At 47.4% G+C, this 17033-nt stretch overlaps 1 protein-coding gene across 4 annotated transcripts in view; it reads right to left on the reverse strand.

Annotated features, from left to right (window-relative positions):
- PIAS1 (protein inhibitor of activated STAT 1) overlaps nt 1-14438 on the reverse strand; it is a 52655-nt gene extending 38217 nt beyond the window's left edge. For 3 of the 4 annotated variants that reach the window (XR_010082369.1, XR_010082368.1, XM_063412493.1), the window contains exon 1: nt 14370-14438. Coding sequence is in view for 1 of the 4 variants with exons in the window: in XM_063412493.1 (XP_063268563.1) it covers nt 14370-14393 (24 nt within the window). In the remaining 3 variants the exon portion in view is untranslated. Of the gene's footprint in view, nt 1-13421; nt 13711-14369 lie in introns of those variants that run through there. The other variant, XM_063412494.1, reaches the window with a different exon arrangement.
- Nucleotides 14439-17033: the final 2595 nt, after the last annotated feature.

Here is a 17033-nt window from a genome sequence, read left to right on the forward strand (position 1 = left end):
TTCAGTATGTGAACAATGAACCCTGTGGAGTTTTCATGAGATCCAGCCAAACTGGGCAATCACACACCCCAAATTCAGAGTTTGAGCATTGAACCCCATGGGGTTTTTGTGAGATCCAGCCAAACTGGGTGACCACACACCCCAAATTCCGAATTTTAACACTGAACCCCATGGGGATTTTTGTTTGTGACAATGAGGACGCAGCAGCCACGCCAGGCAGAGCCGCTGGGGCAGGATCTGCTCCAGCTGCCAGAGAGATTTGTTAGGAACAGTGTGCCAGGACTGAGGTCATGTCTAAAGCAGGTTTGATTTAAGGCAAGCCCCGTTTTATCTTAATCCCTACCGAAAGTTTTAGCGCTCCCAGGAGCTCTCCCTGCCAGGTGAAGGATGTCATTACTGCTGGAATTAAATAAGGTTGCTGACACAATGGTGATCTCCATTCTCTTGGAGACTCCTGGGTTTTTTTCAGCCACGCTCAGACGTCACTGCCCCTGGTTGTCTTTGCTCTTTGCAGTGGGAATTCCGTGCTGGAATCATTTCCATGGCAAGGAAAGGCCGGAATTCCAGTTCAGGAAATCCTGGATAACACCCCTCAGGCTGGGAATGAGGGCAGTTACTGGGGAGGGGGTCACTGCCAGGAAATGGAGATTTTATGCAGAATATTCCTCACTGGAGCCCTGCTGGCTGCCAGGACGGGCAGCTCCTGCAGGCTGAGGTGCAGCCCCAGGCAGATGTGCCAGATGTGCCAGGAGCTTCCCAAAGCCAGAGCCCTCCCAGGATCAGTGGCAAAGCTTTGCAGCTTCTAACCAAAATAAAACCCCTGTCAGGCACTAGGGAATGGTCTGAAATGTCTGCTTGTGTCAAAAAGGACAGGACCAAAAACCACGTGGGAAGCTACAAATTCCCATTGATTTCCTGTCCCTGAGTGATTTGAAACTATAAAATATAATATAAAATATAATATAAAATATAATATAAAATATAATATAAAATATAATATAAAATATAATATAAAATATAAAATATAAAATATAAAATATAAAATATAAAATATATAAAAATAAAATATATAAATATATAAATATAATATGAAAATAAAATATAAAAATATAGAAAATTAAATAAAAATAAATGAAAAATAAAATAAATGAAAAATAAATTTTCTGCTTTAGACTCCACAATTAACACCAAATAAATAACCACACCAACTGTTGGAGTGATTTGTGATTCCCAGACAGGATTTTCCTGTCAGGCTCCCTTCCAGCCATCCTTTCCCAACCAGATAAAAGCTCTGCTTACCTCCTAAATATCTCAAATACCTGCATGGAGCACAGGCAGCTTTTATAAGCCAATGTGGAGGGAAAGCTGGGCAAGAATGCACCTGGAATTCCACGAATGCACTCCAGGAGCAGCTTCCAGAGCCAGCACAGGACACACACCAGGAGCAACCCTCCCACAGCCAGCCCTGGGGTTGGTGTAAAACTCTGTAAACCTCCCCTCATCAACAAACATCATCACTGCGCCTGTGTTTGTCACCTTCAGCTTCATTAAAACAAATTATTGTCGTGAGAGATGCAGATTTTCCTCCAAAATTCGAAAAGAAAATCTTATTTCTGTACCCCACAAAGTGATTTATTCCCCACGTGCCCTAAGTGAAAAATTAGTTATCCACTGCAAGTTTGCTATTAATTAGCTCCAAATGAGGTAACACTTCACGAGATGAGTTTATGCACTCAAACATAGCCAAACTCTCCCCTTTTTTCCTCCTCTTGTCCCATTTTCTAGGATGCAGCACAGGAGACAGACTCCATCATCCCTGCCTATTATGCTGGTATCTCAAGGAGGTTTAATTAAGAATCATATTAAATTTGGATCGTGAATTGCGACGTGCTGAACAGCAGGGTGAAGGCAGCCCATAATTGAATCTCATTTCCCTGAAAAGTAACCAATGGCTCTGGTAATGCCCCCAGAGAGGGAAAACTGCAAAACTGGAGTCAGCAGCTCACAACTCGCACTGGAAAGGGAAAAATCACGAAAGCCAACACGGAATGTGACAAAATTTGTGTTTTCTTACGGAATTTGAGGCTAATTCAAGCAATGAATTCCCAAGGTTTGTGAACTAAACAGAGCTCAGGCTTTGTCAGTGGGAACCAGGGACCAAATCCCACAGGATCCAGCTGGGATTGGAGCTGGAGACAGAAACGGCTCCACCAACAGTTCCAAAATATCTTAAATGGGGAAAGGGGGGGGAAAAACATTATATTAATATTATTGTATACAACAGAGAATATAAGAGAGAATATTATAAGAGAGACTATTATAAGGCAATATTATGAGACAATATAAGAATAAATAATATTAAATTCATTAAAAAGCAATAAAATTCATAAAATCATAAAATCATAAAACAATACGTTCATTAAAATAAAAATCAATAAAATTTCATTAAATTTCATTAAATTTCATTAAATTTCATAAAGATCATAAAGATCATAAAGATCATAAAGATCATAAAGATCATAAAGATCAATCATTAAAAATCATTAAAAATCATTAAAAATCATTAAAAATCATTAAAAATCATTAAAAATCATTAAAAATCATTAAAATCATTAAAATCATTAAAATCCTACCTCTATTATGAATTATCTCATTATCTAATTATTATCTCATGTGAGTAAGTCCAGCTGCCACTGACCCCCTGTGCTCCGCCAGTCCCGCAGGGCTGGGGACCCTGGTGACCCTGGGGACGCTGGGGACCCTGGGGACCCTGGGGATGCTGGGGACGCTGGGTGTGTCCCTGCAGGGGCCAGGGGTGACTCTGTGCCCGCCCAGAGCAATCCCAGATCTCCTTCCCAGAGCAGCACAGCCAGGGCTGAGCGAGCCCCGGGCACAAAGAGAGGCACAGGGAGAGCAGGAAATTCAGTTTTTGTATCAGCCACAGGCAGGGCTTCTCCCACCACGTGAAAATGCAGAGAGGTGACACACGAGGGGCAGAGGAAGCAGAGCTTCCTGCTTTTCTGCAGCCCTCAGTGAGGAGAAGGAGAATGGTTCTCAATGAATGTGAGGCCAAAGAGAAGAGAGAAGAAAATCCCAACCCACAATCCTATTTCACCCCTCAAAACCTGGGATATTCTGTGCTTGCAGCTTCCAGATGCCAGAAAAGTGCATTTTTATGTGCATTACCAGTGCGTTACCTATAGGCTCAAGCACGCAGTGAGTTAGGAAATTCAATATATTCTGTATGCAATATTTTCCTGGCCCACACAGAGCACAGCAGGGCCTACAGGAACGTTTTCCCCACTCTGGCTCATGCTAAGGACACTTGTTTGGTGGGAAGAGGGAGATTCCATCCCCCCAACCCACCACCTCATCCTCCAGACACTTTTCTTACACTCAGACTGAATCCAGTTAATTTTTTCCCACAATAACCCCTACCCTGCACAGAAACAAAGCACTTGTGGGATTTTTGAGAAGCCAAGTTTCAGCCACACCTAAGATTTCAAATACATGAAAACCACTGCGAGTAAACTCCAAGCAGGATCCTGAATTCACTGGGCTTTGGCCACAGGAATGAACCAGGATCCAAAGAGCTGCCTGAGAACTCTGACAGCAAAAATCAAAATCCCAACCAAATGAGAGAGGCAGAGGTGCAGTTTCTGATTCAAATATTCCCTCACCTTCCCAAGCTTCAGCTACAGGAATGAACCAGGATCCAAAGAGGTGGCTAAGAACACTCTGATAGCAAAAATCAAAATCCCAAACCAAGTGAGAGAGGCAGAGACGCAATTTCTGATTCAAGCATTCCCTCACCTTCCCAAGCTTCAGCCACAGGAATGAACCAGGATCCAAGGAGCTGCCTGAGAACTCTGATAGCAAAAATCAAAATCCCAACAGAGCTGCAGTTTCTGATTCAATTCTTCCCTCTCTTTCCCAAGCCTTCCTCCCCCCATTCCCATCCCAGGCTGGGGGCAGAGGGAGGAGGATGCTCCTCATTGCTCCTCCTCATCCTCACTGACCAAAGCACTGCCCCACCTCATTAACCACTCACCCAAATCCCACCCTGAACAGGAATTTGCATATAGACAAGGCTTCTGCAGCTCATTAATGGCCTCTGAATAACTCTCACACTCCATGCATTTATACCCTGCCTGTCCCTTTTACACACACAAGGACACAGGGATTATTTGGGGTCTGGTGACAAAACAAAGCATTTTCTGGGATTCAGCACAGAATTTTTGTGTGAAATGGCTTCACCTTTGTGCCTTCCGATCCACTCGTGAGGTAACAACCTCCAGCTCCTACCTCCAGGTAAGGATGTCTTAATTGCTTCACAATACTGCTCAACCTCTACATTGAAAGGAAAAATAAAAATAAAGGCACCAAGGCATCATCATGCAGGCCCAAGGGATGGAGTCCACGCAGCTAATCAATTATTAATTAGCTCAAGCCTTTTACCAGCCTGTGTGCGTCCTCTAAAAAACACAAAGCTGCATTTTATCCAACTTTTCGAGTGAACTGAACATAGGAAACAAGTTCCAACACATCTCTGCTTCCCTTTCACACAGCTTGGCACCACCTCAGAGTCCTCCGTGTGTTTAAAAACAACAAGAACAGCACAGGACAAACGAAACGACGAAAATCCAGTGTGCACACACAAGCTGGGTATTCCTCCAGCATCAATAACTCCTTTAGAAAAACAAGAGCAGGCCCTGATGCTCAGCTGCTGTTCCAAGTTCTTCTGTGACCATCGGGGCTGAGCTGCTCCGAGAGCAGACGGCAGAGGAAGGTGAGCGTGGAGCCCTGTGCTGCTGAACCTGCTCCTGAAAGTCCAAGAAATCCCAGGATCAGCGGGGTTTGGGGATGGAGCATCACTGGGAGAGGCCAGTTCAACGTCCAGAACTCGTGGGAAAAGCAGAGCAGCCAGCCCAGAGCTCTCCAGAGTGACCTTTGCACTGCTGGGCCCAAGATAAACAAACACAGGTATGGAAACGTCAGCTCAGCCACGAGCACACAAATCACCGGGAGAAATGGCTGGGAAGGGAGCAGGGAGCAAATGAAAAAATCATCTGAAATTATATCAGTTCCTGCTTCGCCCAAAGCTCCAAGTGTGGGTGGGTTTGGTGGTCTCACCATAAAAATAGGATATTAAATAATTATATATACATATACACACACACATGAGAAGTGGAAATGTTCAGAGGATGGCAGAAGTCCAGCGCGACTTCCCTAATGAAAAAATAATTAAAGCTAAGAGTTTTCAACCTAAAAATAGAGGACCTGGGGACAGCTCTGATCCAATCTGGAAAACCATGAGCAGCACACAGAGATGGACAGGGACGAGCTGTTTGTCCTCCTCCATCACAACATCATGCATGGAACCAGGCTCAAAACAACACCAGCAGGGGCAGAAATCCCTCCCAAAATACTGGGAACAAAATCAGTTAGAAAGGCTCAAGAGAAACCTGGAGAGGCACTTGAAAATAGATTTATTGTGGCTCTTCCACCCCACTGGATCCAGAGGGCTGAGCTGGAGGTGGCTGGAGATGGAGGAATATTGCAGGCAGGGATTTCTCCCACTTTGCCCTGTTGCTGCTTTTCCCCCTCACTCATTTCTGGAAGCTGCAGGAGCAGCACCAGGCCGGGTGGACCCTTGGGCTGAACCACCACAGCCACTTTTCCATTCCTAAGAATCAATTGCTAACACATTTATTTTTAGCCATTTCCTCTGAAACTCGAGTGACATTGTGGAGGGCCTCAAATCAAAACGTCACTGCAGAACAGAAAGAGTCAAACTTTAACAGCAAAGAGGTAAAAGTAGGAATGAACTGAATGAAAACCTGGGTGGACACCCTTTAGAAAAATATTATTAAAAATCCTTGTGATTCAAACCAACAACAGTTCTGGTACTTGAAAAAAAAAAAATTTGAAGCCCTGCCATGGAGTGGCCTGAGCAGATTCACAGATCTCTTAAATCAACACAGAACCCACCAAAAAGAACAGCTTTGTAAATCAGCATAGAACCCACCAAAAAGAAGAGCTTTGTTCTGTCCCACGTTTCCCACCCTGGTGCTGTGCACTCCTAGGTGCTCATAGCTCCATCCACAGCCTGAGCAGAGCTGGCTCCAACAGCTTCCCCAAGAAGCTGAAAATCTCCACAAATACTTGGGCTGCTTCAAAGCCTCTCATTTTGCACCAGGGAAATGAGATATAACATCTGCACGAAAGTGAGATCATTTTGTCAAGGGAGTCTCGAGAAACAAGATGAGGAATGAATATCAAAACCATTCTCATCCACACAACTTTTTACAGGACTCTCCTGCAGTTCAGATTACAGATTTTACCTGAACAAGATTATCCCTATTGCATTTGGCTTCTGCTTTTTACAAAAAACATACAATAGAGAGCTGCACCTCAGCTAAATTGCCAAGGAAAACTTGGTTTGCTGGCATTTTCATCCCATATTCTATTTTGCACACTAACTCATCATTTTTCAGTTGAGTATCTTGTATAAACCATTGTGTACACCCCGTTTTTCAGCTGAATGTCTTGTACAAACTCAGCTCAGAAAAGCCAGGCCTCTCAGTCCTGCCCAGCACGGATTTCTGAGAACATTTATCATGTGTTTGCACGCCCCACTGACCACGGCCACAAAAGATGCAACTTCAGGTGTTGCAGCCAAGCAAGGAGGAGACTGAGCTCAGTTTTCCACATGCTTTAGAACCATGGATTTAATGGGAGAAGAGGAAAGAGTGGGAGAGCTTGGTCTCCCGAGTTTCTAAATGGACAATAATTTCATGGAGCCTCCTGGTGAAGAGCTGTGTCCCTCTGAAGGTTCACTGCTTCTGAAATTTCAATTTTTGGAAGCAACTTCCATCTTTTCCACTGCTATCAGTGGAGAGTTTCAGAACTACTTTTGCACACTGCAGAGGATTTCCACAAACAGGAATCCTCAGGTGTAAAAATTCCTCAAGAATGACATCCTGGCATGGAATCACCTGTCCAAATCCCATTCCCAAAAAAGCTTTGTCAAAGACATGAGGTCCAGCAGGATGAGCTGGCAGGAGGTTTGGGAACTCCTGGTGGAGAGGAGGCTTTGGAGCAACCTCCTGGCAACATTCCAGCGTGTCCTGGAGGTCACCAAGGAAACAGCCAGGATCTCCCCACTGCAACACAGCACAGGCTGAAGGGAGAGGTTCAGGATGGAGACTAAGAGAAGCCAAACCAGCCCTGTTCTCACCATGAAACAGTTAAGCCAAGGAGGGGCTGTGCACAGAGGTGGTGCCAGCTCCATCCCTGGGGTTTCACACACCAGAGCGGATCAAGCCCTCAGTGACCTGCTCTGATCCTGCCTGGGCTGGGGGCTCCCCACAGTCCCTCCAGCAGCCAGCAGCACTGAATGATCCACGGGCAGGATCGAGGGGGAGAGAAGGTGTCAAACAAAGAAACACCATGAGGAACCAACGGGAGGGTCCTGCTGAACTCTGCCTCGAAGAATTCAGCATGACAATTTATATCAGGCCTGGAAAAGGGGGAAAGCACCACACACACGAATGGGACAGGAAGAACACAGAGATAAAGGGATGCTTCAGCATTTCTGGAGGAAGAGCTGCTGGCTGTGCCAGGAGCAGGGCAGAGATTGGGACCAGCCTTGCTCCCTGCCCTGCTGTCAGATGTCCTTCCTGCATGGAGAGTGCAGCATTTCCTGCAGCCCAGGCCAAGGCAGAGCCCATCCATGGTTATTAGTTACTAGCGTGTGTCCAGGGAGCTCATTCCCATTTCCTAACCCAAACACGGGAAGTTCACTGCGGAGCATCTGCAGGGCTGCCCACGAGTGACCAGCACTTATCTCGTCCCCTAAATAAACTTCCACATGGCCAGGGAGCATTTGCTCAGGGCTCCCTTCTCCCCAAGCAAAGGCTTTGAGAGGCTCCTTTTCCTTCTCATTAATTATCATGCCACTTCCCATATAAATCTCTTGTATATCATCTCCTACAGACGTGAGGGTCAAGCTCAGGCTGACCTCTGGTCTAATTGCACCCTGGCTTTTCATTTCTTTGTTTCCCATATTCCAGACAAGCCCCTAATACCCTCCCACTCTTCCCTAGCCCTGGAATCCAATCTCCAGAGCGCTCTGAAGGGACACAAGGGACCAGCAGAGACACCCACGGGCAGCCCCAGTCCCAAAAGGAAAACGAGAGGATGCAAATTGCTGACAGCTCCTGGATCAGTGCAGCTGCACCAGCCAGGGAGCCCCAGCAGAGGGGAGAGGAGAAGCTCTGGGGCACACACAGGGAGCACAAGAACATCCTGCTCTCCTGCTTCCACTGAGAATCTGAGATCAGAACAAAACCACCATCTCCTGGCCCCATCCTCAGCTCCATCTATTCTCAAAGGGTTAACACCTTCTGGTTTGTCTTGCTTTTCATTTACTTTGAAATAGCCACATTTTGTGGCAGTGACTACGTCTGAAATGGCTTTGATAGCATTGAGTAAAATTACAAAAATAAGCAGCCTTTTGTAAACTCCTTTCTCCTCCTCATCCCTCTCCCTAGCAAGGGATTCTACTTTTAAGAAAGGCATTTGTTTCTATGAACAGACTGCTATTGAAGGTACTATGTGCAATTTCTGCATCATAAAATCCAATCATCTCCACTTTAAAAAGCCCAAACCAACACTCAGCACTCACTGGTCTGCACAGAGCTGGGCCAGTGACAGAGCACAATCAACACCTGAGCTTCACCAAGAGGATTCCAAAATCCAGCAGTCACTCAAAACGGGCATTTCCCCTTTTCTCCCCACTCAAGAACTGGACCAACATTTATTTGTGATTCTTGCAGGCACTATTCTGTTAATCAGAGGTGAAGGGGGCAGGACACAAGACACACGAGGTATGTACAGAGAGGTTTTTCATGTAAAAGCCATGTTTGCATTCTTCCCTGAAATCTGGGGCTTTCAAAAGGCTTTTACTACTTTTTATGGAGGGTGATAAAGCCAAGTTTTCCATTAGAAGGGCACCTGTAAAGCAAAAGTTTCTACACTGGAAGCACAGCAGCAAAAGCAAACACACATTTCTGACACAACTTCAGGGCTGCAGGGGAAATTCTTTCCTCCAGGAGCCAAGAGCCAAACACCAACACCCCGTGTAAGAGAAAAGCCCCAAGAGAGAAAAATCCATTCTCGGGCCACAAATCCCCTGGGACACCGAGTGATCCAAAAATTAACCCTCTCAAAATGTTAATTCCCAAGCAACCAAGGGACTTCTGCTTCCAATTCCATCATTTCAGTAGAGCCCAATGCCACAGGGATGGAGAGACCAGCCCAACTCACCCTAAGCTTCAGGATAAACAAGAATTCAGGAAATGCTCTAAAGGGTCAGCCCCCAACTCACTCCACGCTTTAGGACAAACAAGAATTCCAGGAGATGCTCCAGGGGGTCAGCCCCCAACTCACTCCAAGCTTTAGGACAAACAAGAATTCCAGGAGATGCTCTAAAGGATCAGCCCCCAACTCACTCCAAGCTTTAGGGCAAACAAAAATTCCAGGAGATGCTCCAGGGGGTCAGCCCCACGCTCACCCTAAGCTTTAGGATAAACAGGGATCCCAGGAGATGCTCTAAAGGATCAGCCCCCAACTCACTCCAAGCTTTAGGATAAACAAGAATTCCAGGAGATGCTGCAGGGGGTCAACCCCCAACTCACCCTAAGCTTTAGGGCAAACAAGAATTCCAGGAGATGCTCTAAAGGGTCAGCCCCCACCTCACTCCAAGCTTTAGGACAAACAGGGATCCCAGGAGATGCTCTAAAGGATCAGCCCCACACTCACCCTAAGCTTTAGGGTAAACAAAAATTCCAGGAGATGCTGCAGGGGGTCAGCCCCACGCTCACCATAAGGTTTAGGGCAAACAAGAATTCCAGGAGATGCTCCAGGGGGTCAGCCCCCACCTCACTCCAAGCTTTAGGACAAACAGGGATCCCAGGAGATGCTCCAGAGAAAGGAGAGGGCTGGGGGTATCTCAGAACAATTACAGGGAGCACTCAAGTGCCGAGTGCCTGAAGTTCTGGTTTGGTTTTGGCTCTAATGGCACTGAGGAGAGAAGTGAGGAGACGCTGATTTCTCCAGGAGAGATTCCAGGAACTCCATCCCTCCCCCGTGCCAAACGCATTAGTGACAGGTCTGCCCTCGCTGGCCCGGGGATGCAGGGCAGGGTATAAAGCACAGCACTCAGAGCCTCCACCCCTATAAATAACTCCAATATCAGAGGGAGCTGAGCTGTCCACACCCCCTCCATGGGATGTTTTTAACTATTTGTCTCGTGTGCCCCATCCATGAATATTCCTCCAATGGCCAGGCAGTGCTGACCTCTTCTCCTCCCTGCAGGAACATTTTTCTCGTGCAATAAAGCTAAATAAACTGCATCTCCTACCTGCTTCTAACTGGAATTTCTAAATACCTTCATAACCAAAAGAAAAATCATCTGTAAATGATTAAAAATAACTGCTATGAAATGCTGGTGCTGATACCTTTGTCCTCAAATGAATTTCACCTGCACAGACCCACAGATCCTCCCAGGATGGGGAAGGTTTACCCACAGGTACACTGGCACTGTATTTGTGTGCATGCAACAATCTGGGGTTTATTGGCAATAAAAAAGGGTTATGGATTGAGGCTTTGACAGCTCAGCTGCCAATTTTATCCCTCTGATATCTGCAACCCCAGTACTGATAGCCAAAAGCTCAAAAACAAGGTACCCAGCCCAAAAATCAGTTAAAAATACAGTTCTGCTGACACACACCAAATTACAGAGTGAACAACGTAATCCACGGGCTCAGATAACAATGAAAAGTAGATTATATTTACTTTAATCTCAGCAACACACAACCTCAGCAACTTAGCAAAGGATTAAGCAGAAAGAGCTCGTAATGCAGAAGTGTGAAATTCTAACTGACCACTGAAACAGGCAGATGATGTTTATGAAAATTAGGGATGCAATGCCACAGGTCCATTCGTCACTGTTAGCCCAAAACTGCTTCCCTGGATTGCAGGGAGGGGTATTTCCCAACTGAGAATATTTCTAAGTGGTTTATTTTCCTCACCATTGTGTGGAAATGCTGTGATGAATTTTCATTCAAACTCTTGGCTCACTTTTTTTTTTTTTGATATTTAAAGTATAAATTATGTCTAACAAGAAACACACCAGGGATCTCTTCAATCCCCAAAGGCACTTTCTTAAAAGGAGAGAGAACAAAGGAGAAAACCTCCCAGCATGTGCTTTCCAAACCAGCTTCTTAGGACAGTATCAAGAATGACAATACTTGAACATAAGCTTTTCTTTTGCATTCTTTGATCCGTGGTTAATTGAATTGATTATTGCAAACTGCGTAATGATTTCCAAAATGCTGGAGTGGAAGGCGAAGATCACAACAATCTAATAACCAATTTAAAGAGATGTAAGAAATATTGAAGGAAAGATTTAATCACTCAAGTATACTCCTTCCAATTAGAAAGAGCTTTAAATAGCTTACCTTGAGATAAATTAGAGTCTGGGTGCAATTAGACAGGAATAGTAATTAAGATCAGGAAAATTCACATATGCCTCAGCCTATGGAGTGAGGGAGAACTCTGCAGAAGAACAAACTTTGCAGCTACCTTATTTCAGCAGCAGAAAGGGAAACATCCTGCTTTGATTTATCCAAACCTTCCCCAGTACCCAGGAATTCAGCAACCTCACAACGCTGCGATCTGCAGAGTTATGGTTGATCTTATCTGATTATTTTTTTCTTCCCAACAGAACAAACAATCCCAAACAGGGCAAAAAGACTGAAATTCTCTTGGTTGTGGTAAGGAAATACATGACGGGAAAGGCAATTTCATGATTAAAACTCCATGAAAAATTGTGGCAAGTAAGACTGACCACTGTTTTTCTGGAGGGAGCAAGAACTTTAATTTTCCTTTGGCAACGGCACCCATCATATCACATTCCCTAATTTCCACATGTGACACTCCCCACACATAACCCCAGGGTTCTTTGCACAGGAAGGCAACAAAGTTTTAGAAACTTGAGTAACTTTTTCTGACAAACTTCTTCTGGCCAGGCAAAAGAGTCCCTGCCCAAGTACTACAGTTGATTTAAGTTTTTAAAGGTCACTAAATCTGTAATCAATCCCATTTGCTAATTAATCAGAGGAGAACCACATAAGGTTTTAGCTAAGAAAATGAAAATAATTAAAGGAATTCACTGGTCATTCTTCAAACAGCAGAGTCTTAATCACAAACCCTCCCGTAGCTACCTTTCAACTCCCCAAAAAAAAAGAACTTAAAAGCATGTTTTCTGGGGATTTACTCCTGTTTAAAAAATACCCAGTGCCCCAAGCACGATGTGAGAGCTTTCGATGAGCAGCACTCACCCCTGCAGTACTGAGAGCTGGGGAGCTGCAGGCTGACAGCTCCAACCCCACCAAAAAGGAGATTTTGTGCCCCCTCCCTGACACAGCAGGACCCACCCACGCACCTTTTTTAATTCTGTACTGTCTAAAGACAAAAAAAAAAAAAATCAGAATGTCCTGAGGTCTTCAAGGTATGAATTTATGAAGTAATTACTTTTTTGCTAAGCAAACTGCCAGGCTCCCATGGCTACAGAAAAAAGCCCAAATTTTCACCGAGTGCCATCCTCCAGTCCCTGCCTGCAGGTACCACTCCGTACATAACCTGAGCAGGAAACTGAGAATAAAACTGTAACTTTGGCATTCACCCTCCCTGAGGTGGCAACAGCACTTTAGGAAACAGAAATTTTAAAAACTGTGATTTCTCTCTACCGGTTCTCAAGAAGGAGATTTCTAAGAGTGATCAATGAAGGGGTTTGGAACGATTTCATTCCTTATCTCCCATCTCTTTTAAGTCCTTTTGAGTCAGTCTTGCTAATAAAGGCATCACACAGAGCCAGGCTGGCTGCTGTGCACCACGAAACTCTCGCAGTTCCTTACCACAACACGCTACTCCATTTGCCACGCTAAAATTAACAAAAACTCCAGCACTGGGATCGCACTTAACCCTTTTGATCTCATTATGTGAGAGGCAGGGGTTGAAAAGAAAAAAAGGCTTAAGGACTACCCAACCCAAGCAATACAATATGGTCTGAAGATACCCAGAGAAACGAAGGCCAGAGGAGGATTTAAAGGAGGATCTGAAGGGTCCTGACCCACACAAGGCAGAACACACTCAAGATTTGGCCTCTCTTTACCTGCTGACAGCTCCTCAAGCACCTCAAACCGAAAGTGCACCAACACCTTTGACACACAGAAAACTCAGATCTATCAAACCTCAAGGGAAAAGACAAAATATTTCCTTAGTCATACTTGACACATCCCGTAGTTTACGCTACACATTTAAGGCGCCTGTGACCCTACACGTTTCATACCCACCTGATTTGTGCCTGTGAACTCTAAAGGAGGAGGCAGGAGCCCTCCTGGTGAATGACGACCCTGTGGCAACTGCGAGGAAACTCGGAAACTTGGAGCACCTTGCAGGGTGTGCAGGGCACGCTCTGCACCCACACACCCGGCAGGATTCGGGGCTTTTCCTTGGATTTTGGGGCGGATGCCTGCCACCCTCTCTCCTACACTGCTGTTCCTCAAAACTGCTGATTCTTCTGCGCGTTAGGAAATCCAGAGTTCCGCGTTCGGCAGAACCGCTCCCGCTCCTGCCCCGCGGGGGAGCGCCCAAAATCCCCCCCAAAATCCCCCAAAAATCCCTCAAAAATGCCAAAACCCAGGGACCCCCGCCCCGGGAGCGCCGGCCCGGCCCCGGGGTGGCTCGGAGCGCCCTGTTTCCATGCGTTTCGCAGGATGACAGGGACCGCCGCCAGCTCAACACCGCGGAACTCCTCCACATCTGCTTGTGACGTTCTTTATTTACCGGAGGGGCGGCCGGCCGGCCTCCCCGGCGCGCTCGCCGCGCTGTCACCGCGGGCAGCGCCGCTGCCGGGGGTCGCTCCCGCCGGACTCCCCTGCAAACTTCGCGGGGCGCCGGGGCTCCGTCCCCCGCCCCGGCAGCGCCCGCGCCGCCCCCCGCGGGGGCTCCCCCGGCCGCCGCCCTCCGCCCGCGGCGGCGCGGCCCGACCCGGCGGGCGCGGAGCGGAGCCGCCCGCGCTGCCCCGGCTGCCGGCGGGGCCGCCCGGCGGAGCCCGGCCGGAGAGGGGGGGCGGCCAGGGGAAGGCAGCCCCGCGCTCCGCTCCCCACCCCACCCCGCCCCTCAGCCCCCGCTGCCGCCGAGGCTCCGCCGCGACCGCCCCGGCGGGGCTCATCTCGCCCCGGGCCGCTCCCGGCCGCGGCCCCGGCGGCGCCGCGGGGGGACCCGGAGCTGCGCTTTACCTTTAGTTCCGCACTGTCCGCCATCTTGCGACTCTGCGCGCAGGCGCAGTGAACCCCGCCGGGACACCGCCCCCCGCCGCCCCGCCCGCCCGCGGCGCGCAGCGTTTGAATCGCGGCGCCATTTTGTGCCTCCTCGGGCGGGCCGGCCCCGCCGCTCCGAGCGCCCGGCCCGGCCCGGCCCCGGCGCACCCCCGGCTCTCGGAGCGGTTCCCGGGCAGCCCCGGGGACGCCGTGTGGCCGCCGCCCTGCCTGTGGAGTTTCACCGTGCGCGGCGCGGCCCTCGCGGTGCCGCCGGCCCCGCTGCGCGCTCCGTGAGGGGCGCGGGTCCCTCCGGGCTCCCCTCAGCCCCGCGCCCTCCGGATCGCCGCAGGGAAGCGGGGGATGCGCGTTCCCGCAGTAATAAATAAGTTGATTAAAATGGGATTTTGCGGCTCCGCTGCCTGCTGCTTAATCCGCGGGTTTAAGACCTTTAGGAGTGGAACGGGATAGGGCCGGGGTACCTCAGCGGGCGCTGCCGTAGTCTCCGGCTCCTGATCTGCACCAAGCGGGAAATGATGAGTTTTATTTCGGGGAATTTCAAGTTTTATTTCCCTGGGCTACTGCGGAGAAGTTCAGGAATCATCGTGAGCTTGCCCGGGTTTTCCTGTTACCGGGGAGCAGCCGTACAGGTGTTTTAGGAGTCCCAAACTGCAGAGTTGGGATCCAAATACACACATTTCACGTCAATTTTGAGTAAAATTTGTGTTCTTCCAACAGCAAGCCAGATAGTGCAGAGGGGAAAATATCTACCAAAATTCTGCCTGGCAAGATGATGGCATCAGTTGGGGTTTTGGGTGGATTAAATGTTAGTATTTAAGTCACTATATCTTGATTCAGCTTCTTTCTACCTGTGTTATTCTATAAATATAGATCACCATGACAATTTCTGTCTTTGGCCTTCACCTTAATGCACAGAACAGAACAAAGAAGACAAAATTCCCTACTTTTCCATAGCAGCCATAAAATCCATCATCCTCCATTCAGAAAGAGCTTGGATTATGGTCACTGAAAGAAAATAAAGCTTTAATGTCTCAGCTCTTAAAACAAGGGCGTGCTCGGTTCCACACAGGGAACTTGTGGTAGGATAACCATGAGTGATAATTACTGAATTAAAATTGACAGCATTTGACTCAGAAGTTACCCAGGATTTAAAATCAGGTACTTTGTGTCAAGGGAAGAATAGGAGAGAGGTGTCAAATGTGTTTAAGGAGCTTTTTGATAAAACACTGTTTATTATCAAGAGTATTTACATGAAGTCCTGAAGAAAACAACTCCTGGTAAATAGGGATGATGATGGAATTGTATCAGGATGTGACATTCCATCGATCCAGGACAATTTATGGATTTTGACCAAGATGGACAGGTCACATTATACTTAACCTAGAAAAGGAACATTATATAAATTATACATGTCCAACAAACAGATGATTTTGATGGCAAATTGTTTGTGGCAAGGATGTACATGAAATCCTGATAGGCTGAGCAAAGCCAACAACTCACTTCTCTTTCCAAACATTTCATTCCAGAGCGTTTCACCCAGAAATCTTCCCCAGCCTGATGGAAGATCAGGGGAGCTCCTGGCTGACACCCCTCTCTCCTCTCCAGAGGAAATTTCCTCCCTCCCTCCCATTTCCACCATCCCGTTCCCTCCTGGAGCTGCCACACCTCACACGAAGTGCCCAAAATCGAGGGCGGTGAGAGGAGGATGATGAGGCACGGCCGGATAATCCCGCCCGTGATGAAGGCTCCGGCGAGGGGGCAGGGTGCTCGCCGAGATAGCTAAAAAAAAAATAAAAGTCAGATGGCTCCAGCACACCCACGGCTCCCAGAATTAGCCCATCTATTTCCGTGGTCTGAGGCAGCCCGTGGAGAACCCTTCATTTGGAACCATTAAACACACGGAATAACCGGGATCTAACACCATCCATGAGTTCACCTCAAGTCGAGGGAATTTAGCCAGAAAGATCTGTAACTGTGTGGAGACAAATCCTTGCTTTATTTCAATGACTGTATTTTTTTTCCTTTTCCCCTGAATGAGGCTGCTGCACAGCAAAGCAGCTTTTCCTCTGCTCCTTCACTTCCTCCCGAATTCAGTGGGATGCGGACGTGTGCCTCGAGCGTTTTGCTAAATCATGGCACAACACTATCAAACTTGACACGTGGCCATAAACCACAGCGTCCTCTCGCAAAACTCGCTTTAAATAAAGCAGCCCCAGAATGGCTGCGGCTGCATCAAAATAAGCAAGCGGACTGAAAAAAGGGGAGACAGAAAATCAGGTTTAAAATGGTCCTGCCAGTGTTTTTTACAGACAAACCTCACCCAGGCTCTGCTTTTTGATAAGCACTCCCTTCTCAGTGCAGGATATGCTGGAGGATGGAGAAGGAACTTAATGAGAAAAACAATCTGCGCTTCTATTTTTAGGCTATTATTTACATGTAGTGAAATTTTGTTCCTCTCTGCTCCCGAGGCTCAGATGATGGTTTATTGCCAAAAAAAGCCTTTGTCAACACAGTCATTTCAGAGGTGCTCTCAGCAGCTCCAGCTGTGGCAGGGGTGGCAGCACCCGGATCTGTCAGGATTCTCTCCCCGCTTCCAAAAGAAAATACTGGGATGCAACTGGAGTC

This window comes from Prinia subflava, chromosome 15 (assembly GCF_021018805.1).
Source record: "Prinia subflava isolate CZ2003 ecotype Zambia chromosome 15, Cam_Psub_1.2, whole genome shotgun sequence".
Classification (NCBI taxonomy): domain Eukaryota; kingdom Metazoa; phylum Chordata; class Aves; order Passeriformes; family Cisticolidae; genus Prinia; species Prinia subflava.